General features: G+C 44.3%; 1 protein-coding gene across 1 annotated transcript in view; it reads left to right on the top strand.

Annotated features, from left to right (window-relative positions):
• Positions 1 to 19,069, top strand: part of REEP1 (receptor accessory protein 1) — a gene marked incomplete at its 3' end in the record, with an annotated part of 69,956 nt that extends 50,887 nt beyond the window's left edge. Inside the window, exon 6 of the mRNA XM_081999179.1 lies at positions 18,998 to 19,069. Within this exon, the coding sequence (XP_081855305.1) occupies positions 18,998 to 19,069 (72 nt within the window). The remainder of the gene's footprint in view (positions 1 to 18,997) is intronic.
• Positions 19,070 to 23,711: the final 4,642 nt, after the last annotated feature.

Genomic DNA, 23,711 nt, shown 5'->3' with positions numbered 1-23,711 from the left:
TCTCTCGACGATTCGTGGAGACAGCAGCAGCACTGTTCCTCCTTCAGTCACTGTACGAACAAGTAGCAAACAGAGCCAGCCAAAAACATCCAGAAGTGCATCGGAAGGCACTGGCGGCTCAGGTAAGTGCCAGCATTATTTTCAGTGTTGTGTTGTCTGGAATATCACACAGTTGAAGTCAGTCATGCAGTTGGCAGGAATATATAGCAACAGACATTGCAGGCAGCACATACCAGAATTCACAGGACACAGACCTGCTGTTGAGTCTCTTGGCACTCAAGAGAGAAAACAGTATCATCGTTTGATGGTTACTATTCCTGGCTGGTAGCAAGGATGGGACTTGAGGGTGCAAAGGAGCCAGCATCAGTCCTTGCAACTTGAGATGAAGAGTTAGGCTCTGGGCTGCAGGCTGTGGTGGGTTTTCAATGAGAGGGGCTAATGGAGTTGCAAAAAGGAGGGGAATAAGAATGCACAGTAGTGGGCAAGGGTCGTTATTATCATCAAAGTCCCCATATGATGATACAGCCTCGCTCTCTTATGCCATCTAAACATAAATGTGAGTTCTAATGGGTATCTGGTTTGAATTAGGCCCAGTTGTGCTTCTTCTAAACTGTACAGTAGCTGTTACAACACTTGATAGTTGTAGTTCTAGAACCTTATCACTGATGAAGCCTACTGAGAAATAAAACCCATATAAAGCACTCCTAGAAGCAGAGACCAAGATCTGACTGGTCTTTACGATATCAAGGATAACTGCATAAGCACTGTTATGGAAAACAAGTCTCTCTTGAAGGGCAATGGTTTGCTTTCAAATTCTGAAAGAACAAAGAATGGATCTTGTCGTGGGAATAAGATCCATTCCCAAGGATTTAGTTACAAAAATTTATTTCAAGCTTGGTTAAAGAAATCTTTGGGAGCCCACATCCAAAACATTTAATTGGAGATAGCTTTACAGATTAGATCTCAAGAACTGGGACATGTAGAGTTATCCCAAACAGGGGGTTCCTTCCAGATGGCTTCTGGGATTCCCAAACACCACCAAAGATCATGCAACTTGACTGCTGTGATGAGAAGCCACAGAAAGTTGCAGGCGTGTTGCACTTGGTAGCTTGTGAAACATGTGCTGGCAAGTTTGAAATTTAGCAGTTTCATCTTGTGTTGAGGTCTATGCAAACATAAACGGTGCTTCAAGCCTGTGTAGACTGCTACCCCTTCTAGCTGGCTCTAGTTTTGGAATGTTTTAGAAATGTCTTGTCTCATTCTTCTTAAAGAGTATCCTTCAAGCCCTTTACAAATTCTCACAATTATAGCTCACAGACTTCTCTGTTTATTTTTTTTTAATATTGTCTGTTGAAAAAAATTCTCTTCACGGGTAAACTGAAATAGCTAATGTTGGTGCACCGTGGTTTTATTCTGATGTTTATGTAAGGTCTTGTATACACTTCTCTTGAAGTAATCAATCTAAAAGTAAAGTGCTGGCACACAGAATATAACACTCTTAAAAAAAAAAATTAGACCAAAATAACAAATGGCACAAATAAAGCATAATTTAGCTATTTTAATCCCATGTTGTGTAGAGCAGCTCACCTGGCCACAAACCCCTGTCTTAACACAGAGAAGTTTCTGATTTTGATCTGGTTTCATACCAATACTGTACAAGGATCTCTCAAAACGAATCTTTGGAAAATTGAATTGTTCATAAACTTTTCAAACTGAGCCTAGTGCTTATCAGAAATTTTTGTATCCAAGTAATTTGAGATTTTGTTTTAATTCTTCTTTTAATGGAAACAACACAAATTTTCAAAATCTTCCAAGACCTTTATCTGTCCCATCTCACTTAGTGATTTCATGGAGGTCCCCCTTCTCCATCTGCAGACAGTACGGAGAGGCCCCTCCAGAGGGTGATTTCACTCACAGGTCGTGGCATCATGCTGTGTGGAAGACTACAGCCACAGTTTTACCCTCACTTTTGATCAGATTAAGTGAAATATGTGGTCCTGGTCTCTCTGGTCCGTGTGCTGTTTTGTGTGGGCACAATTATGTAGTCAGAATGTCTAGAGGGGCAAATTGATCAGGGTCACAACTATCGTGTGTGTGTGTATATGGAAGAGTGTGACCTGTCAGCCAAACTGTATCACATCTTGAGGGCCGTATTCGGGGTGAGACAACGCTGCTCAAGGCACACCAAGCCCAAACATGGTTCCATCACTCCACCTTCCATATTTGTTTAGTTGCAATGTTGCACATAAGCAATGAGCAGACAGAATTGCCTACTAGTATGCTGTATATACGTGTAGTATATACATATATGAGTATGTATACGAGCAGCCACTACAGAACAGCTGACACACAGCTCTTTTTCCTCTCCCAAGATCCTCAGATAACACATGTCCATGTCAGTGGTACTCAGTGTCTCACAGAAACGTTAGACTTCTCTTTATATTCCTGCTTTAGAGATAATGGGACTTAGCCGGTCTGACATCAGAGAGAGTCAGCAAAAATACCCAGACTGTCTGCTTGACATGAAGATGACTCAGCTGAAGGCCTCACCTTTCTTGTAAAAGGTCTTTCTAACCAGCTGTTAGAAAGCCTGACAGCAGTAGCTGGGATACACAAAATTACTTTAAGAACATTATTAGAGAGCCTGGCTGGGGCTGCAAACATGATACCGTTGGTCAGAGTAGAAGTCTTGCTTTATAGAGACTCTTAGGGAAGGCTTAAGGGAACAGGTTGTGTGTCCAGAAGCAGCAGCGTGCTGGTTAGGAGGCAAGACTGTGAGTTAGGACACATGAATTCACACATACCAGTATTACTGCAAAATACTGGTATGACCTGGAGTGTACTTTTGTTCCTCAGTGTGTCTTGTAAAGCAGAACAAATTGTACTTCTCATGTCCAGGCCCTGAAAGCCGTATGTGGTAAAAGATGGTTTTGTATTTTAAGGTCAATACCTTAGAAGATTTCTTATGTGGCTTTCCTGTACACCTTATTTCAGTGATTATAACATGTAAAATATCTGATCAGTGGCAAAGTCCTGTCTATGGATTGATCCCAATTTTGCAAGAAGGTTTCTCTGTTTCTAGTAACAGCGCTCTATCTTGCCATTATGCCAACCTATTACGGTCCTATGCAAGTGCAGCTTTCAAATTTACAACTGATAGTAACTGTGGCAGGGACAGGAACCTGAAGTGTTATGTTGACTGGATGTGTTGAGGAGTGCTGCTGCACGTGGCATTTGCCTGAGGAAGGGGGCATTGCTAGGCCACAGCCAACCTCCCAGGTGAAAAGCCAAGTACTGCTGTAGCAGCTGCAACCCTTTTTGCTTTGGGACTGGCATCCCCGTGCCTGGGAGCGTGTGTGAGCATCACTCAGTCCTAGAGGGGTCATAGTCTTTGATGAGGGAGTACATATACAAATTGCCTATGGGAGTGCTTCTATAGCTCCCTTTATTTCTCTCATATGGTGGTCAGGGATGCACAAAGGCTGAAGAATGCGTTTTCCATCTACCACAGGATCTTAATTTCTCAACAGGAGAGACAGCCGTGTCAAAGAGAGGATAGTAGCCTTGTGATAATGCGATAACCTCTCATCTGATCGGGCGCTGCTGTTCTTAATTTCTTGAGTGTTCACTTTTATATTCACATGCCCGTATTTTTTCTTGTTAGTTAAATGAGCTTAAGGGGACTTGTGGGACCTACATTAACTTAGTGTTTGATCCAGAGTAAAAGTACTCTCTCTTACCATTTTTGAGGGATTATTTTTACCTCTGACCGATTTGCTGATCCACTTTATTGGGAGCCTCCAAAATAACTGTTTGGGACACCTTTGGGGAAGTATGTTATGAGATCAAGTGGCCAGGAACTAGAAGCTTCTCCAGCCAGCTTTGCTACTGAACAAATGGTGCATGGAAGCACACCCTTGCAGTAAGACAAAGACAAGAAATGGCGCTTTAAGTCGAGGTAATGGAGCTTAGATGTGTCCCATTCCCTGAGCAATGGAAACACAGCCAGATCTGGTGTGGAATTTCATGTTGCTCAGTTCCAATCCTGTTGTTTGACTGTCTTTAAGGGCAGATACAATATCTGAAAGTAAGTGGTTTGGAAAGGCAGGGGAATGGAGAGAGGTCTATTGTCTTCCCTGCACAGATGAGACTGCTGAAACTCATGTTTGTTGGTACAAACCTCCCCACTCCCGCTGTGAGCTCCAGGAGTGATTCGGGTTCTGGTTTCGCATCTCTCGGGCATGCTTCCAAGTCCACTGAACCCCGTAGAAAGACTCTCCTGACATCAGTGGCCTTTGGCTCTGGTCAGAAGCTGGCTGCAGGACCACGTGGTACTCAGGCTACATTAAATAACTGCTCAGCTTGTTTAATTTCCATTGTTGTTATTTTTATAAGATGACTGATGCTGGTTAGATGGATTTGTGGCTCTCTGAATCCCCTCGACACTAAGCACTGTGTGAAGAGTTTGGCATTTAGGTAGTAACGACCACATGCGGACACAGCAAAGGTTTGCTTTTGCCTGCGGAAGAGTGTCTTATGAGGCCAAGAAATAAAATATGCAACAGTTGCCTCTGAGACAAGGAGAATTACTCCTTCTTTTTCTCTGCCTTTTGCTGCTTTTTTTTTTTTGCCCTCTACTTTTTGCTGTCTTTGCTGCCTTTCAATGGTGCCCGCTATACTCCGGCAGTCTGGCTCGTGCGGATGGCCATTCCGCAGGAGCGGGACTGCTCAGTGTATAGCGGGCTCCAGGTGCTCCAGGTGTATTCACACCCATCCCACAGAAAGGCCCTCCTCACACCCAATCAAAAGCCACATGCAGACGACATGGAAGGGCAAAGGCTGCTTTTGGCATGATATTTGTGTGGCAGCCGACCCCACACACAGCACATTACATGAGGCATCGCCTCAGTGAAGCACGTGCACACCTTCCTTTGACACACACTGAGGAAACGTGATGATTGCCCTTCCTCCATGTAGCAGGCCTACAACCTGTCCTCTTTGTCTGATCTTTCGCTTTGCTCTTAGTTCAGCATTTCTTGATTTAATGTCCTTGGCACGCCTGTGATATTTTAGCTTTGATGCCTGTTCCGGTCTGTGCTTCTTCCACAAGCAGAACTGCCCCTTTCCTTTGAGAACTGTAAATGTCATGTGGCTACTCATCATTATGGAAAACTGGAAGCTTCAAAACAACATTTCCAAATATTTTTCAAGGCAATCCTGTTGTTCTGGCAAATATCAGTAACAATTCACATACAGCTGTGTCTTTATTAAAAATGGAGGGCTTTTGCACTTCCTAACCTTACAGTATTGCCTTAAAAGCATCCTGGACATTGCAGATAAAACTTGTTCCCTTGCGATGGCTGGTGAGTGACAGGTGTGACTTGAGGAGTCAAATATTGGCCACTGTGTCACATCACTCAATCCCATAGCTGATGCAAACACGTCTCACGGTTGCTGCTGTCAGCAGAAACCTCTGGCGTGGTCTGGGCACTGGAGGCCAGCCTTGCTTTTGGGTGAGTCAATGGGACATACCTCAGTGGCAGGAGATTTGCGTCGCATTACAGGACCATCAGTGTCCAGAGCTGACGCTGCCTGGGCCAGAGGATCACACACTGCAGAGCCACCCTCTGTATTGCCCAGACCAAGTGCCCTTTCTGCTTAAGCTTACCCCAGGCAGAGATCGTTCTCATCTGGAATGATTTCAAAGCAGAAATATGCAGTGTTCTTTCTGATACTCGCCACTCCTCGTGCAGGACAGAGTCAAGGCTATTTCTTGGTTTTGCACTTAAGCACTGAAGGCTTTGCAGGGCAGAACAAAGGTGGGGGAATATCAGCATTCAGGATATGTCGGGATAGTTCAGTCCACACCAACCAGAAAAACTCCAGAAAGCTGTGTGAGGACCACTCGTATGTATATGTTATATGAGCTCTCAGAGAATAAACCTTCATAAAACTGTGATCAGCTACCTTCTGTGTAAAATCAGGGACTAAACCCACAGCAGATCTCTTGAGGTTGGTTGAGACTCATCTCTTTTCTTCAAAGGCCATAGTTTCACAGCAGCATCCAGCCAGTGTGAGCCAACACTCTCATTGAAAGGGTATGACCCAGCTGCTTGCTTCTGCCCCACACCATCCTTTCCCTTGGATATGTTTAAATTTTATTTATATATGCTGACCCCAGTCAGGCAGCTGGTTCAAGTTAAATGCAGTTCCTTGCTTCCAGGTTGCTCTTGACCTGGGTCAGATCCTTAAGCCAGTAGAGAGCAGCAGCACAGACATCAGCAACAGGACAAGGAAGGTGGAGGCCAGAGTGTGAGGGGCAATGGGACATCTGCTTTCAGCAGCAGTACTTGTTTATGCTTGCTTAAAATGACTATGAAACTATGGAATAACTTTCAGTGTCTACAGTGCTGGATAATTGTGACCAAAGAAATCACACAGACCTCAAACTTTTTTTTTTCTCCAAAAGCTTTTTTTATCTGGAGTCATTGATATGAGATTTGTGAGGATTGCATTGGAAGGCTCAAACTGGAAATTATTTCTAGGCTGTTTCCTGGAATACAAGCTGTCAACGAGATGAAGCTGTAAAGGTTGCACTTCTATGAACAGCTGTGAATCACCTGCATTTGCACTGAAGGGTGCAATGCAATTCCCTTGGTTGCTTTAATTCTTGCAGCAATTCCACCAAAATATAGTACCTGCAGGAAGATCAGGGATCTGTGGACAGCTTTCCTTCAGAAGCTGTGTGAATGTCTGCACCAGTGCTTGTCGAAGTCTAAATCTACCGAAAAAAAATCCAAGCATGTAGCAATAGAAGTGCCAGTATTGCACCCTGTGTTTATTATCGTACAGCCTTTTGCACTGTGCTGCCCATTGCTTATCCATGCTCCCAGGCCCCTCTAGTCAGGAGTTATTTCTGTTTAATGATCTGAGAACAGAGCCAGGGAGCTGTACGTAATTCCAGCCTTAACACCCATTAGGCACACAGCCTGGGGTGAGGCACGTTCCTGGGTCTGTGCTCTGTGCTGGTGAACAGAGACGATCATCTCTTAATGCACATGGGGGCTGCAAAGTCCATCTCAAAATGATGCCAGGTGTTTTCTGAGAGATAGCTTAGCCTGATGAGTTCCTAACGCTCAGGTCCTCTTTCAGTGTGCACGTGTTGCTCGGTATGCCGACTCCTCAGAGGTGAGTGCTGGATTTCCCATGCATCCCTTTCGGGCATGGCTGTGTTCCCTAGCCTGACTTGCTCCTGCTGCTCTTACTCATTGGGTTTCCTAACACCACATGATGAAACCAGGGGAAGGCCAGGCTACGAGTGAGTTTGTGAGCTGTGTGTGTGCTGATGGCAAGTATTGTGGTGCTTCTCACCTTACTGACCTGTGTTACCCAAGGCTGGGGAGTGTTTCTGTGGAGAAAAACTTCAGTCCTTTCTGTCCTAGAAGATGTACCACTGTTCTTGCTGCACCGGTGTAACTCCTCTGCCCTCTATCCCCCAGTGCTAGTGTAAAACCGCAGGGAAACCAGCAAAAGCAAACCTTCCTCAATCCACCCTGTTTTGCTCCATTCCCTAGGGATTTGCATGTGTTTCTCTGTTGCTGGAGAGGACACTTGTGTTTGGGATGAGCAGGGTAAATAGCAAAGCCCAATAGCAGACCCTGCTACAATAGAATAGGGTTGAGCAGACTCTTCCTGCTTCACTCAGTGCTAGAGCCATTTTTGAAAAATGTCCCCACTGTCCCTAGCATTGCTTGTGTTTACAAACTTAGGAGCGTGGTGAATGGTTTAGCTGCCAGTGGTCTTTTCAATGCTGTCTGTTAGCTTGGTTGCTAAGAGCTGAGCTGTATCACTTCTGCATTTTGTCCCAGTGGCAGATGAAAGGAGGGGGAGGCCTCTGGTTTGGGCATGCCAGAGGATGGGGCTGCCAGGCAGCTTGTCTGGGGAGAAAGAAATCCAGACTGGCAGCATCTCATGTTGGTGGAAGCAAAAGACCTTAGTAACTCCTTTACTTCTCATCTCATGTGCTTTTACTTTATTTTGCACGCTGTAATCAATCTGGGGATGGCGACAGAGCAACTGAAGGATCACAGTGCTGCCACTGTGCTGCAGCCATCACTGCTGGCTGTGTCACTTCCAGAGTACCAGGCTGTGCGCTCCCACTGCCTTGCACCTGATGTGCCATGCAGCCCTGTGCAGCATTAGTGCCTGGAAGCTGGTGATCCCAGCCTGACAGTGTCTCCTTGCACACTGTGTAAATGGCAAACCAATCCTCATTTTTGGTCTGGCACTCTCCCTGTTGTCCTTTTCTGGTTCTTTGCGCTAGCACATTTGGGGTGAGTGTGCCACTGTACAGGAGAAGAAAGCCTGGTTAAGGTGGTACCTGTTTAAGCAATCATGAAACACTTGTATTCCCATTGCAATTTATTAGCACCCTCCTAATTTTAGCCTAAACCAATTTTATGGATTTGACTTCAAAGTGTTATTTATAAAAAGAATCACTGAATCCTTAAGTACTTAATTGTCATGAATTAATCTTGGCAATGTCATTTAATGACACTAAAGCAGTAATGAGTCCAATATGCTTACAAATTGGGCCCAAAGTTGTGTTGATCTGGTTTAAATTGCATGCCCTGTCTTTCAGATTGGCTTGTCTTACTATTTTTTCCCCCCTGACATAATCTAGTCCCTTGGACCATGTCAATAGGGATATGCTGAGGCAGTATCTCATAGAGGGTTCATTCTGTCTCCACAGGCTGCCCTTTCTCTGTCTCCAAGGCAATAGATGCATTAATGCACTCTCAGACAACAGCCTGCCATTTAAAATGTTCCTTTGTAAGTGCAACTTGGGGAGCTGACTACGTAATGTAAACACATTTTCTCAACGCCACAAAAAGCAGGGGGAAGAAAGCAGCTAAGTTTGTTTAGCTAGGACTAAGTTGTCCTCAACTATTGGCACTCTTCTTACCTTGGTGCAAACTTTTGTGTAGCCAGTTTCAGAGTACAATTGTTTATAGCACTAATTTCCAAAGAGCTTATAATCTAAATGGGCAGATAGTCGAGCCTTACCTCAAACAGGAGTATTGAAGGCTGGTTTAGAGCCATGATGCGCCTTTTTGGCAGGAGCAGTTGCCTTAATGCCTTTGAAGGTGAAAATTGTTTTGCTTGCTGATTCATAGAAACCTCTGCAGCTCTTACGAGAGCACAGGCTGGTGGGAGCAAAAGTCTACCCATCCTGCTCCCTAGATAATATCCTGAGAGAAGCACTGGACAAGGTAAAAACAGTTTGGGCCAAAACATGGTGGTTTCAGGAGGATATGGCCTGCAGGTGCCATGGGAGCATGCATTTATGCAGGCTAGGCTGAGTGCAGTGTGAACTCCCCTTGTACTGGTGCATCACTGTCAGCGGTGATGGTCTCCTCTGCTGCTGAAGCCGTTTGCCACACAGAAGAGCTTTTTCTTGCCCAGTTGGCTCACTCCAGCTGGCCTCATGGTCTGCGCATGACGAAGCTTTGACACAATTCAGGACATGCATCCTCCTTTGCTCTGGGCAGCTTCACTAAATGGAAGCGTGGTCCACTATATACACTCCAGTGTGTCTTCTTGACAGCTTCTGTGCCAGCTCTTCTTGCTCTTCTTCAATGGCAGGCCTTTGCTGGCAAAACTCCTTCCAAGTCTTCACACAAGTTTCTGATTTATCTCTTCTGTGTTTACGGCCTGTGGAAAGTCAGGCTGCAGCATTAAGGAACAATGGTACAATTATGTAAGAGCTCTTAAGATTTCTTCTTCCTTCAGGAAGGACGGAGTGAAAATCTCCAAGGATATCTGTTTGTCTTTTGGCAGTGCCTGGTAAATGATTAAACGCTGGTCAATATTAAGCAATCTTGCTTGGAACTGGCATTTAAGAAGTAACAAATGTTATGTTCAGTGGTATTCTGTCAACTAACATCTCATAGGTGCTGTTGCAAAGACCTGTGGCACGGTTGAGAGGGAGGAACAATTTTAATCCTTGCAGATGATAAATATATCTATCAGATAGTGAATAATCAGCTGTATGTGAGGAGAACTGTTGTGGCTGCATGTATTTGAAGGGGTATTTAATACTAAAATGCGGATTAGGAGCCTTAGGAAGTGTAAGAAACGTGCAAGGATGTTAGTGATGAATGGGACTGGTTTTTGAGTGTGCACCACAGGGTTGTGCTCCATCGTGGTGACTGATACAGTAATGTACACCTGAAAAAGTACAGCTCGGCAGTGACTGATGGTCAGCCTAGCCAACCTGTTCAGTCAGCCATCCACAAGGTGTTGCAGCATAAAGCCAGCCCCGGGGGTTTTTCCAATAAAATAATGTTGGATCTCTTCCGACATGTGGTTGTCACCCTGAAGACAAGGTGACAGATTACACACACTCTGCAGTACAGCTCAGTGAGGACCTTAATGGGACATTCACTTAATTGTGTTTTAAACAAATCACTGTACTGGTATATTAGATGTATCCAACCTCTTCTTTGTGGTACGCTACAAATTGCACATGAGATTGTTACAGTGGAAAGTACTTTTAAAAAACTAACTGACTTTGCATCAAGGGGGCTGTTCATATAACTCTGAACTAGGTCAGTTAAATGGTGTAAGTGGTTTCATTTTTGTTCTTAGCCAGTTTTGCTTCCAGCTCTTGTGCTGGGGATTTTTTTTAACCTCTCTCTCATTGAACTTAAAGAAAAAACAACAACTTTCTATGGCTCTAGACATTTTGTTCCTTAAAATGTCCCTTTACTAAATGTTGAATCAAATTTTTACAGGGATGATTTGCATCACTTTGCAACAGTACCTCTGAATGGCAATTTTGGAGTTTCTCTGGGTATTTAAAAATACTTTCATAATGATTTTTGCTATTTCGGGGAAGAAAATTTTTCATAGAAAATCAGTAGGTCCTTTAAGTACCTTTGCATTTTACCTACAGAAAGTTAAAACATTAATTGTTGTTTAATAAACTCCAGTTGAACCACAGAAAATATGAAAGCAAAGGTGAGGATTGCTGTGCTATGAAACAATATTCCTTCCCCCTTTACACCCAAATTTTTTCCCTAACAGTTTCTTCTTTCCTTTTCTCTATGTAAATATTATGGGACTCTGATGTAAGTGTTACAGATTGCATGAGTTTTCTTCTGAGGTGTTTGGAATAGACTAGCACTTAACAACTTAATCATTTGTGGGATGTGTTTTTATTAACAGATGACTTTGTTAATGTGATTAGACTTGTTTGCTTTGGTTGCGCTTGACTTCAGCTTTGGAAAGGATGCCTGCCTCTGTTTTGTGGCTCCTGGGCAGTGTGTGCTGGTGGAGCTGGCCGCTCCTAACTTCTTGGTTTGGCAATGAAAACTGTCGGGGAAGTACATGACTTGGGTCAGTGTCTTTTGGAAATGATGGCAAAATTATCTTTGTTGCAGGGAAAAGAAGCTGATCGCCATCGTATAATAAATATCTGTTCTCTTACTCTTACTAAGTGGTGTGGCAACCTCTTCATAACTCCAGGAGTTATCTCCTGGAAAGGCTTAGCTTTGGAATGACTTTATCTTCCATTACAATAATACAATACCTTTCTCCTGGCTTGTGTAGTCTGTGACTGTGGTTTATCCCATTGTTCCTGAGGAATTACAGTCATGGGAGGAAGTACTATTGTGCTCAGCAAAATAAGAGGGGGGTCCAACTTCTCTCAAATGTATCGGGGTGCTGATTCCCCCTGTAACTGTATATGTGTCCAAATTTTTCAGAGGATCTAGGTCAAAGTCATTTGCTCATCTGTAGTTAGAGTGGGCCAGGTCCTGATCTCTGTTGTACTCATGAAAATCCATAGGATTTACTCCAGATTTACACAGCAGCATAGACCAGAGCCTGAATCAAAGCAATTGCTGAAAAAACCAGCATGCTACTGGATCCCATTTGTTGATGTAGGAAGAGTTTTGCAAGTAAGATTTCATAACCCTTGTAGAATCACAGAGATTAAAGATGATGTCGGTCTGGCTCTACATTCCCGTGTCTGTGCTGGGTTGTTCCCTGTTGTGTATTTAATAGCTTACATCCCAACTCTGCAGAGCACTCGACTGTCTAATTTGGAATATGCCCAGCTTCAGGGCTTCCCATGCAATGTGCTGGTTATATCAATTCCCTTAGAAGGAATTAGGATAGGATGATAGGAACTGGAATTAAGCAGTCCATTTCCTTAGTCTGTTTGCAGTCAGATTCTGTCTTGCCTTAGTGCATGTAATCTGGCCTGGATACTGAAAAAGATGTTTACAAGAAGCAGCAACAGCTTTTGCCCTGGCACACCAGTGGATTTCCTGTTTCTGCAGTGATTCTGCCCTTCCACACAAAGGTGTGAAGCCATAAAGGTAACAGGTGGAGACACCTGAAACACAGCCTGCTCTGAGATGGGGAGTGAGACTCTCCCAGAGACAAGAGAGCCCAGGGAGATGTCTGGCATATGGTCCATGCTTTTACAGAGCCACCTCCTGGCTGTGACACGGTCCCTGGGGATATCAGCTGCTCCCCTGGAGCAGCCCACGCTGCTGGCTCTGCCACTTTGGGGACATCTGATAGTTGCCTGAGGCCCTGGAGCCTCAGATCCTAAAGACAGCTCTTAGAAACACACAGGAGGTCACCTGAGGCCAAGCGCTGTCCTTAATAAGCCTGTGCCAGCCCTGACTGTGTTTTGCTGCTCGGGCTGCCCCTTGCCCAGAAACAAACCTTGGTGTCCCAGGACCCCTCCATTCACTTTAAGTATCCATCTCCTTTCTCACTAATTCCTTACATGTGTGCTTATTATTGTGGTTAATATCTTACCCTATATTTTCTCCTGAAGAGGGCTCACTCTCTTGGTGTAGGAAAATAAGTTTTTTTATCCTGTCATCGGTCTATTCACAAAAAAAACCCCCAAACCTCAGAGTTGTCACTACGGAGCAGCAGCCCTTCAGAGTTGAGTTGCCTCCAGTCCCACAAGAGCATAATGCTTCCACAAACATGGGACAAAGCCTGGCACCCAGATCAATGTGAGGTTGAGATTGCCCACCATCCAGATGTCCTCCCTGAGGCAGGATGGGCAGGGAATCCTCCCTTCTTGCCCTGGGTCTTAAAAAAAGGGCCCTGTGTATTCAAGATCTGCTCTTGTCAATGGGCAGAAAAGTAGTGGAAAGGCCTGGCATAGACCCGCTTCCTCCCTTTTCCAGTTCAGTGAAGCTGAAGCAAAACTTGTTCTCATTTGGCTGGTTTTTGGTGCCTCATTCACAATGAGATGAGCCAGGGGAGAAGACCTCAACCCAACTTCCAGTGGACTTTACAGACCTCTCTGGTGCAGGGGTCAAAGCAGCATGTGCTGGCTTGAAGGCTGAGCTCTCCTCCGGATCCTCACAGAAGCAGCTCCAGGACATGGATGTGATGCTCAGGCTGATGGGGAGAACGGAAGAGCCTGCAGGAGGCTGTGCCTCTGCTGTGCCTGTTGTGGAGACGGGTGACGGGCGTGGCAGAGCTGCCTGGATATCATTTTGTCCCAGCACCCAATTCAAGAGAGAGAATAATATCGGAGAAAGCAACATACAATAGAAAACCATGGGATTCCCAGAAGTGTTATCAGGGCTGGCAGTTCCTTCTGTCTCCTTTTGCAGTGGAGCAGCTGGCTGTAGGAGAAGCGGAGCAGGGCATATTTGCCTAATCTTGTATGCTGTCAGCTTCAGCAGCCAGTGTCTCTGCAATCTGGTCACTGAATGGTCTAATTCTGGTTCTCCAACATCCCTCTGTCCTGTCCATTTTGAAGTCCTCTTTTTCCTGAGGAAAGCCATTGTCTCCTCACAGCAGCACATGGCTGGGGATATGTTGTTGGGCCAGCCTGCAGTCCACATCTGAGGGCACATCTGAGGGACGGCTGGGGAAGAGGGCAGTGGGGAGCAGTCATGGTGTTGGCGGCAGTACTTAGCCTCCAGGCTGCAGATTTGGTCATGTTTGGTTCAACTTTGCTCAAGGTCTGAACAAACAGCATCAAAACCAAACCTGTCTTCCATTTTCCATTGGCTTAGAGAGGCACAAGGACCAGCTCCCACATCCAAGATTACCTAAGCTAGGCTCCTCCTGAGTATCTCACTTCCCAAGTGGAAGAATACAATAGTCATTAAAATAAAATGTTCCTGAACTGATTTGCCATGTGGTCTAGAGAACATTTAATTCTTCCCACAGTGCAGGCTTACACCACAGTCATATATAGAAAAAACACAATTCAGCATTATTCCGGGCCTCTGCAACATGACTATCAGCATTTTCAGTACATGGCAAAAAGTCGACTTCCAGCTCTTCCTGGAAACCTGTGATGGTGTCTTTTAGCCTGCCCATGCAAATGGTGATAAAGGGGTAGAAACACAGGGTCAGTGGCCAGAGGATGGTGTACATGGCTCTCTCGGGCAGCAGATGCATCCTGTGGGCTGAACACAGGGGCTGAGAGTGTTTCGCTGATGACTTGAATTTGGCACTGGAGAGAGCCCCAGTGACCTGCTCGTGACTTGTGGTGTTGCTGTAGCCAGATCACTTCCCCGTTGTCTCTGTGATCCAACTGAAAGAGCTGTTGGAGAATTCAGTTCTTTTGTGCTTTTAAGGTTCTAAATAGATTAATAAATATTAGACTTCTAAGTCTAATTAGACTCTTTGGTTTTAGTTTTTGGGTTTTAGTCTTTGGTCCAGCAGAGCCTTACAGTCAGACTGGGACAAGAAGCACAGAGCATTATTTCTGTGTGTTCATACAACAGTCAAAGTATAGAGCCAATAATTGTGGTTAATGCCATCTAAACAGCACACACTTCCACGCCTGACATGTTTCAGAATGAAAAAAGCCTAACTATCTGTCAAACAAAGAAAGCCCCAGCCCTGCTGTTAAGAAACTGTGGAGATGCAGAAACCTTGGTCATGCTGGGTGTCCTCTTATGTACCTCTTGCTTTGGACTGTCCGTTAAAAATACCATCTTGCTTCCCTGTCTGGATTTAAGGCAGAAAATGGATTGTGTTGTACAACAAGACCAGTCCCACAAAGGTCTTGCCATAAGTTGCAAAAATAAGAACCACCAAATAGTTATTAGTGGTCTGTAGTCATTGGGCCATAATTTGCCTTCAGATCCATCAGTGGAGTTAATGCTCCATAAGATTTACTCCAGAGTGACAGAAGAGAGACTTTTCCCGTCTCTGGTCTTGCAGCAACACTCCCACTGCTGAGGGTCCATTCAATGCCTATTGAAGCTTTTGGTTAACTTCAGTGGATCTTAGGCTGGGTTCTTGGCTTGAGCTCTCTCAGCTTCAAGTCAATTAGTGCTGCTGATGACAGCAGCAGCTGTCTCTGTACTGTCCAGAGGGCTTCAACGCTCATTTGGTGTCTTCTAGAGGACACTCCTAGAAGCAGCAGATGCAGGAACTATGGATGGAATCAGCAATTCAAGAAATTGGCTATTTTATTTATCCCTGAGCCAAACAAAAAACCTCTCTTTCTAGAGTCAACCTGCAGATGATCACAGGCTGTGAATTTAGTCTCTATTCTACGTAAAATAATCCAAATAGAGCTTATAACAGCTTCATAAACAAGGGCTTTTTGATTTCTAACCCCACAGCTGCTATTACTAGAATGTGACATGTGAATCTTCTGTCTATTAATCCCTGGACAATGCATGGCTTTGCAGTGAGGTGGCATTTGGCAGAGTGTGAATCAAACCGTCACTGATTTCCTCATCCTTTGTCTTCAAATTTAGGCTGTAAATGGCCGTGTTAAATAGGTGTGGACAATAAGTATGAAAAGCCACCTGAAGCAAACTGTGAAACAAAAGGCTCAGTGTTCTCAGATGATGAAGAGAACGATTCATTGGATTGTGCATCCATGAACAAAAGGCCTAAAAAGAAGGATCAACCCCTTGAGGTACTTCCGTATTGTCAAGGCTCCTGCTTCTATGACATTCAATCTTCCAACTGAATGAACATCTCTGGTCTAAAAACATTGAGTCCAAACAATACGTTTCTGCTTTTTCAGGGATGGGTCTTGCTATGGGTTCACTCACTTTTCTTCATGTGTAGATTTCCTGAAAGAAGTCTGAATTAGTGCCTGTGGAGCTAATAGTTATACAGAGCTTCAGAGTTGGATCTGAATTGCAAAACTTGGATTTAGCTCTAAACTATGTGCTAATGTGGAGGTATTTGGGTGAGAAGATTTGGATATCAACTGCTAGTTGATTTTTCGTGTCTATAGAGAAAAATATATTCTCACTCTCAAGGCAGGATAGTTACAGTGAAAACAGCCAGCACCCACAGCCAGAGCACTCACAGTTCAGAGCCTAGTCCCTCTCGCTTGAGTTCGCACCTAGCCAAACCCAAACGAAACCAGCAGCAGTTCTTCCTTCATGACTTCTACGATAGGTTTTTGAATCAGGCACTGTCTTAACAAGTATGCTTTAAGGTGCTGCATGGAAACAGAAGATCTAAAGGATCTCACACTGTGGTTTGCCAAAAGCAATTTTAGCAACATTTTGTTGTGGAGGAAATAAAACCTCCACGGGAGATGATGTAGGCAAAGACTCCTTCCAGATCTGGGCAGGGAGGATGGAGCCACAGCCAGCAGCTCTCAGATCCGAGCCGGGAGATCTCCACCATGGGGGGAGCTGGGTTTGTTCCACCCACCCCTTGGCTCAGCGTGAGGCAACAGGAGTAGTGTGGGTTGGTAGGCAGTTGTATGTCCTTCTGGTGGGTTGTCCTACCTCTGGGGGTGTTACGGATGAGTGGAATGCACCTCACTCAAAAGAGAGAAGCAGCAGTATGTGGCTAGATCCAGTCTTAGTCTCAGACTTGGACAACAGTTTATGTCAGGTGGAATTATCTATATAATGTTTATAATAATTAATATTGAGTAGCTACATGGATTAGTACTGTTTCATTAGTATTAATTCAGCATGCTGTCAGTCACTTACCAAGGATCTGTTGTGAGTAAGGTATCTCTCCACCTTGGGCAAGGAAAGATCTCTTAGTCTCAGGTAAGGGCTGTCAAACCTTGAGAGGCAACCCTGCTCAAGGGGAGAGTCACTTGGTGCGCAGTCCAGCTGCAGCTCAAGGAGAGCTCAAATTGGGCTCATCCTGATGGTAATATTTATAAAGCGTAGTTGGCTGTTAGTCCATAGTATAGACAAGATAGATGTCTTCCTTTTAGCTCGGGTATCTTGTTCTGTACTTTGGTTATCGTGCATTTTTGGGCTTTGAAACCTCCTTTTGGAATATTTTTCCAAGGCACCTTCACTCCTTTGTACGTGAGCCAGGAGCTTTCCAGCTCGCAGGTTCACCACAGGGCATGAGGCCTGTTGCTCCTTAACCTGAACCAAAGCTAGGGGTCAAGTGTATCCGTCACAGAGGCTCTCATGCAAAGCTGGGCTGCTCTTTTTACCGTGGAAAGGTGCAGCCTCTGAGGCTGCTCTCAGAGCTGTCAGGTGACATCCCAGAGGAGACAGAGCTATTCATTCCTGATTTTGGAGTTTTTACTGTGCAGATAATGGCTGCTTTGCTTTAAGAGCCATCTGGCTCCCCAAAGAGCAACCTTCTCCCATGCTGCAGGAGGTACTGCTCTAGTCTGGCTGTGTCCTAGGGCTCCTGGTTTACAGATAGGGACTCTGAGCCAGCAGCTATGGAGTCTGGTGTGCTACAGGATCCCTGACTACCAATACACAGCAGCCTTCTTCCTCAGTTTTTCTCCTCCAGCTGTGCCTTTCTGGATGCAGCTGTCCCATCCAGGTCTGCTGGGCTTTTGGGGTTTCATGGTGGGGACTTGGGGTAAGATTTCAGGCTTGGAAGGTAGGGTGGGGTGTTGGATTAATCCCATCGCTACAAGAAACTACCTTGGTTTATGGGCAAGCTGGAACAGATGGAGATTTAGATGGAGTCTAAACAAAACCTTGCTGCACTGCAGTTCCTTACCAATATGAATATTTATACCTTGCTGCACCACAGGAATGTAGAAACACAGCATGATCTTGGGTTTCAAAGTCCTGTAAAATAGAAATGACAAAATCCTCACGAATGGTAAGACCCTGTCATAGTGTTAGAGGTAAATAGGTTGATGTTAAAGAAAATAAGGCTTTGGATATTTATGTAAATGGAGTAGAAGAGCTTACCAGGCCTTGCAGTGCTACATGATGCTATGACAGGCCTCCACACTGAGAATTTGTGCTCCTCCGCAACATCTCGTAACCATTTCTTATTGTGAAGCTCACAAGACACAGTGCCATGCCAGAACTCTTCTGAGAGAAGTAGGCACTGCAGATCAGGGTGGTTTTTTTTTGTTTGGTAGTCTAATTTCTATCTCATTCTGGGGAATGGGGTTAATCACAGTAAACCAGTTTCATGGAGTTGGTCTGGCTCTTCCTGGGCATTCAGGACTTCTTTTTAAAGCTCTGCAAGGCAGAATTGCAATAGCTGGTTTCTGAAATAATTTCAATGGATTGTGTCTGGCCTGTCTCCCAAGTGGAAGGCTGATCTTTTGAAAGAGCTCTACCTTGTGAGAATTATAGGCCTGGTGTTTTTTACCCCTTCAGCTTTGTAACGCCACAATGAGCTGTACCCGCAGAGGGGCTGCAGCTGGGTGAGACCAGAGCTGGCTTTCTGCCACCAGTTTGCTCTCGTGATCCAGGAGCTGCTGTAAATAGCACCAACTTGTCTGGTCTTTTTTGATCATTATATTATTAGCAGTCTTTAGCCACACCTCTACCCAGGTGCCAGAGGGGAAGGTGTTGGTGTGACCTGGGTAAAGGACTACAGCAGGTTTCTTCAAGGAGGTAGTGCTCAGCTGGTCATTCATTAATGATCTTCAGGGCCAAGATCTGCTTCTCCACTACTTCATGCCTGGAATGGGATCATTGCCGCAGAGGTACCACAAAGATGGGTGAGTTCTAAGGAAAGAAAAAACACTTCTTATTATGCCACTGAAGTTTCCTCTTTTCTGCAGGCACCGCCTAGGATCCTTAGACCTCGCTTCAGGAAGAAAAGTACCTCGTCCTCTGCCACTGAAACAATGTGAGTGCAATGAGCCAATAGCACCAAGATCCACAGAATGTCTCTCTTCTGCCTTAAAGAGCTACTCATTAATAATGTAGGAAACAGCAGTGGGATGGATGTGCTTTGATGTACAGCATTGTAGACATGGCCTTTCTCTCTCCTCTCTCTCTCCTTCTGTTACACGCTTCTCACGTTTGTCTGTGACGTGGGTCGGACAGTCTGGCAGGCACTGCAGGTTGAGTCCTTGTTTCGTTTGCAGAGTGTATGCCCACTCACGCTAATCCTGTAAAGCTGTACATTTACAATTCTCGTTTGTGTCTGCATAGCTCGCTCTCTGTGAATGCACAGTGGAAACAAAAATAATCAGTTGCTCATGATGATACATTGACAGTGTATTTATTTATGGCTTTATCATTAAAGTGGATTTGCAGAAGCCATGGATTTCTCTTCCTTCTCTTCCTCTTCAAGACTGTGAATGATGTAATAAATATCAAAGTACCTGGACTGTACAGAATGTCCAAGATTCATTAGCGAAAGCTGAGCTGCAACTCTGTTTCTCTTTCTGCAGTAAATCATGTGTATTCTGAGAAAATCATTGAGCTAAAAACCATAAAGACAGAACCACTTACAGAGGATGAGGAAGAGACGTGCAAGAGAAAAGTGGTTTCAACGATGTAAGGAAGGGGGAGTCTTAATTTTGATGAGCCTGAGCCAGGAGAGTATTGTGTGGAAAACGATGGCGGCTAGAAGAACTATACCGTATCGCTTGTGCAGATGTTGTACTGCCAATTTTAAAGTGTGAGCAAACCAGGCTTGTACTAGCTGCAGCGACAGAAGTTAGAATCGCTTTAGTGACGCACTTCCAGGGGAAAATGCACCTTTCTCCCCTGCCTGCCACAGTGTCAGTCCCAGCGCTCTGCTTTCCTGGGACGGTGCTGCTGTTTTGCTTGCACGAGCAGAGCAGGGCGCTGGGGCTGAGCTGCTTTTTGAAGCCTGGAGTTTCTCCTGTAGCATGGAGTTTGGTTAGAACCACAAGAACCAGATGGAGTGGTGTATTTGTACCATATATAAATGAGAAATATAAAAGAAGAGGAAAACGTGGTAGGGTTTGTGTATTTGTGCTTCAAGTTGGTGTCTCTTGTAAGTGTTGAGCATGTGAGATTCACACATAAGTTAATTATGTGACCCTTTGTGTTTGCTCTTGGACCCGTCACATAGACTAGAAAAACATTTAGCATTACGTAGAACGTGCCATCACTGATGGATCAGTACACGGGCTTGATGATGAGTGGTACTGTTAATCTAGTTCAGGTGCAGCAGTCCGGGATGCCAACAGCCAGCTGGAGTGTATCAGGCTCAGAAATAATCTGAAGTGGCCTTTGAAACCTTTTCTCTGCCAGATATGCATCAATATTCCAGCTGTCCCTGTCTGATGGATCCCTGAGGTTTCCCACAGAGCTTCCTACATATGTGGGGAAGAGAGAAATAAATTATGTGCACGCACGAATGTTTATCTGACCTGGCTAGGAAGTGGAAAAAGCAAGCAGGTATTTCCTGTGTCTGCCACAACATTTGGCCTCATTACCTGAGAATTTTATTTCCCTTACATGTGCTAATTCAATCATATTTTGCAACGAGTAAAAAGGAAAAAGTCTTCAGAAAGTAAATTGAAACAACCCCAACAAACCTGTCTAAATAGCAGTTACAGAAGAGTCAGTCCTTGGAAGATACTCAGCAAAAGCTTTGAGGAGCTAAGCTTGTGTGTTTTATTTTTAAGCAGCTTTAGAGTTTATTTGATTTCTTTTGGCAAACATTAAAAAGAAATAGAAAAACTGCCTACAGTGTTAGCAGAAAATAAAATCCTGTTGCAAGCAAGCTATGTTTCCCTGCTATGCAATGGGCTGCCATAAGATAAAAAAGCTGACAAGTTTGCACTCAGTTATGCCAAAAACCACAACGTAGAACTACGTGATATCTGACAAATTCTATTCTCAGACACGCTGTATTAACATTGATTCTCACCAAAATTATTAAACATGTGTCTAATCTGCTGTTTTATGATAAACTTGACTGTTTAGCATTTCTTAAGTGCTGAGGTGAAATTGTTGACAAGGGAGTTGCCTTATATCTCTCGAAACATTCACTGTATAAATGAGAAAAATAAACCTTTTCATATCTGGGGCAAAAATGTATTAATTTACCAACTGAGCTGTATATTTGTGTATAGCTAGACAAATGTGAATGCTTAACCACGTACACTTAGTGCTGTAGTGCTCTGTATACAGAAGAGAACAGTCATTTGCTTTTGATTCCTCATCTTCCACGCACAGGTTGTTCACAGGCGTTGCCCCAAGTCTGCCATTTCGCCCTTTGGCTCTTGCGTTCTTTCAGAATAAACACCAGACACGAAGTCTTTTTGTTGCAATTTTTCTCTTGAGCCTCTGCCAAGGAACAAGCCCGATTCAGCGAGTCGCATTGCTGCGCTGGTGCCCACCCCTCCTAGCAAGAGAGCATTTCAGGGCTTGAGCAAAGCAAGGCTGTGCGGATGGTGCCTTCTGAGGGGCATGCTGACGGGGAGCAATTCTCAGCTTCCTCCCAGCTCAGGCTCTGAGGGTGCAAGCCAGCTAACTGCTTGCAGATTACTCCTCCTAAAAGCAAGTAGTCTTTCAGCTGATGGTTTAAAATAGCAACAGATCTGTCTTAAGTAAGAAAAACCCAGTTATAGGGGACTTTCAGGCTGCTGGCCTCTACAACCAGTCCTGTAGGGTGGGCAGGCACCTCCTGACTTCTCAGAGGTGGTCTAGAGAGCGTAACCCTGAAGGGAACAGGCCAGCCCTAGAAAATACAGCCTTTAACCAGCACAAGGCCCAAGTGAAACATGCATTATTTAAGCAAGTAAATTGAGCCTGAGGGGAAGGAAACTGCAGCAGAAGATGGTCCATGGAAAAACGGGCCTGTGAATTACCTCACCAATTCACCATAAATTCACCTCAATTATGAAGAGAATAAGCTTGAGCAAGTCAGTGCAGCCCTCCATGCCTCCTTTCTTGCCTTAGAGCCCAGTGTCAGCACAGTTACAGCAGTTGCCAATTGCTGAATCAGGATCACATCAAATATAGACAAGATGGACTTCATGTATATCACCGTCGCCTTGGAATTAATCCCAGGCCAATCAAAATTGTGTAAGTGCAAACCCATCATGGAAGGAAAGCAGAATCGGGTTATTCATTCCTGCTGAGAGGGAGAAAGCTGCTTGGAGAGACACGATGCTCCCTAGCCTCATGTGAACAACCTGCGGCCTCTGACTGCTCTCTGAAGTGTTCTCACGTAGCGATGAAACCCTTGTACTTGTGACCCAATGCTCGTTAATCACAGTCTCCTTTTTGCTGTTTGTTTCGGGTACCCGTTTTGCATCTAGCACCATCTTTGGAATAGCAGAGAACACTGTGTTGGGATTTGCGCTTAGAGAAACTATTTAAGGATCATAATTGTGCCCTTCATGTGATTTTTTTCCTGTGATCAGTAGAAAGGATCTGTGATGAAATGGTACACTTAATGCCTCACACAGATGGCCATTACAACAGTATTCCAAAGGTTAATGTTTTGCTTGTTTTGTTATACTGCTTGATATACACCTTGAATAAAGTCTTAATCTTTTCTTTAAAAAAAACAAAACAAAACAAAACCTCTTTAGTCTGTTCAATGTATCTGGCAGGCCAGAATAATTACTTTGATCACTGTATTATTTTTATCTCAATTCTGGCTGACTGTATATAGATGTATTCACCAAGTGCTGCATGTCCTTCAGAAGTTCTTTCTGTATTATGAACTGGAAAAAAAAATACAGCTACTGAACACTCTGAGTAACTAGTGAATTCATTGAAACACTACAGCCTTGCACAGCAAACTGTCTCTTGCGACACAGATGGCTCTGGGTAACCAGGGACTATCTAGCTATCTGCTTAATAATGGGTTAATTATTAGTGAATATTCTGAAGCTACTGCTGGAAGCAATTGCTCTTCATATGCTTGCTGGAGTATCAGCTTTGTAGAAAAACACCCCTCTGATCTAACCCTTAGGGAAACCAGACGTGAGTTGCATTGTACACTCCAAAAGGACCCTGCAGTAAGTCCTTGGTTTTGTTCCGTAGATACATGTGATCAGAGATACACAGTGTGAGATATCATTAGGCTTCAAGAAAGAATAAAAACAAGAAAATACTCAGAATTGCCTGCTTGACGATGTAGTGTAGGACCCAAAGAATATATTCTACTATGCAAAAACCAACACAGGATACAAAGTGTGAGTGAAATTTGGGGGCCAATACATTTTAAAATCAGTTATAAAAACTGCATGTAGCCATGAAACACTGTTTTCTTCTATGCTTTCTAGTATGGAGACATGGCAACAGTTTATCTGGTACTGTGACAGGCAACAATACTGAAACGGACCCTGCTCTCCTTTCTCCCTTCCCCAAGGAGACTCCATTCAGTGAACTACCAATAAGTATGGACACAGCAAAATATATCCCGGGGTTATTTAAACATGTTTCTTTTAAAAACTTTAAGATGAATAATTCAACATATTTAACTTCTAGTGATGTTTAGACTGTATTGATCCACGTTACATACAATCACAGGAAACCAACAGACATCAGAAGATA

The sequence above is a fragment of the Phaethon aethereus genome (assembly GCF_964289735.1).
Source record: "Phaethon aethereus genome assembly, chromosome: 4".
NCBI classification, from domain to species: Eukaryota; Metazoa; Chordata; class Aves; order Phaethontiformes; family Phaethontidae; genus Phaethon; species Phaethon aethereus.
Note: the sequence above shows the minus strand (reverse complement) of the source record. Positions and strands in the feature narration are given on the sequence as shown.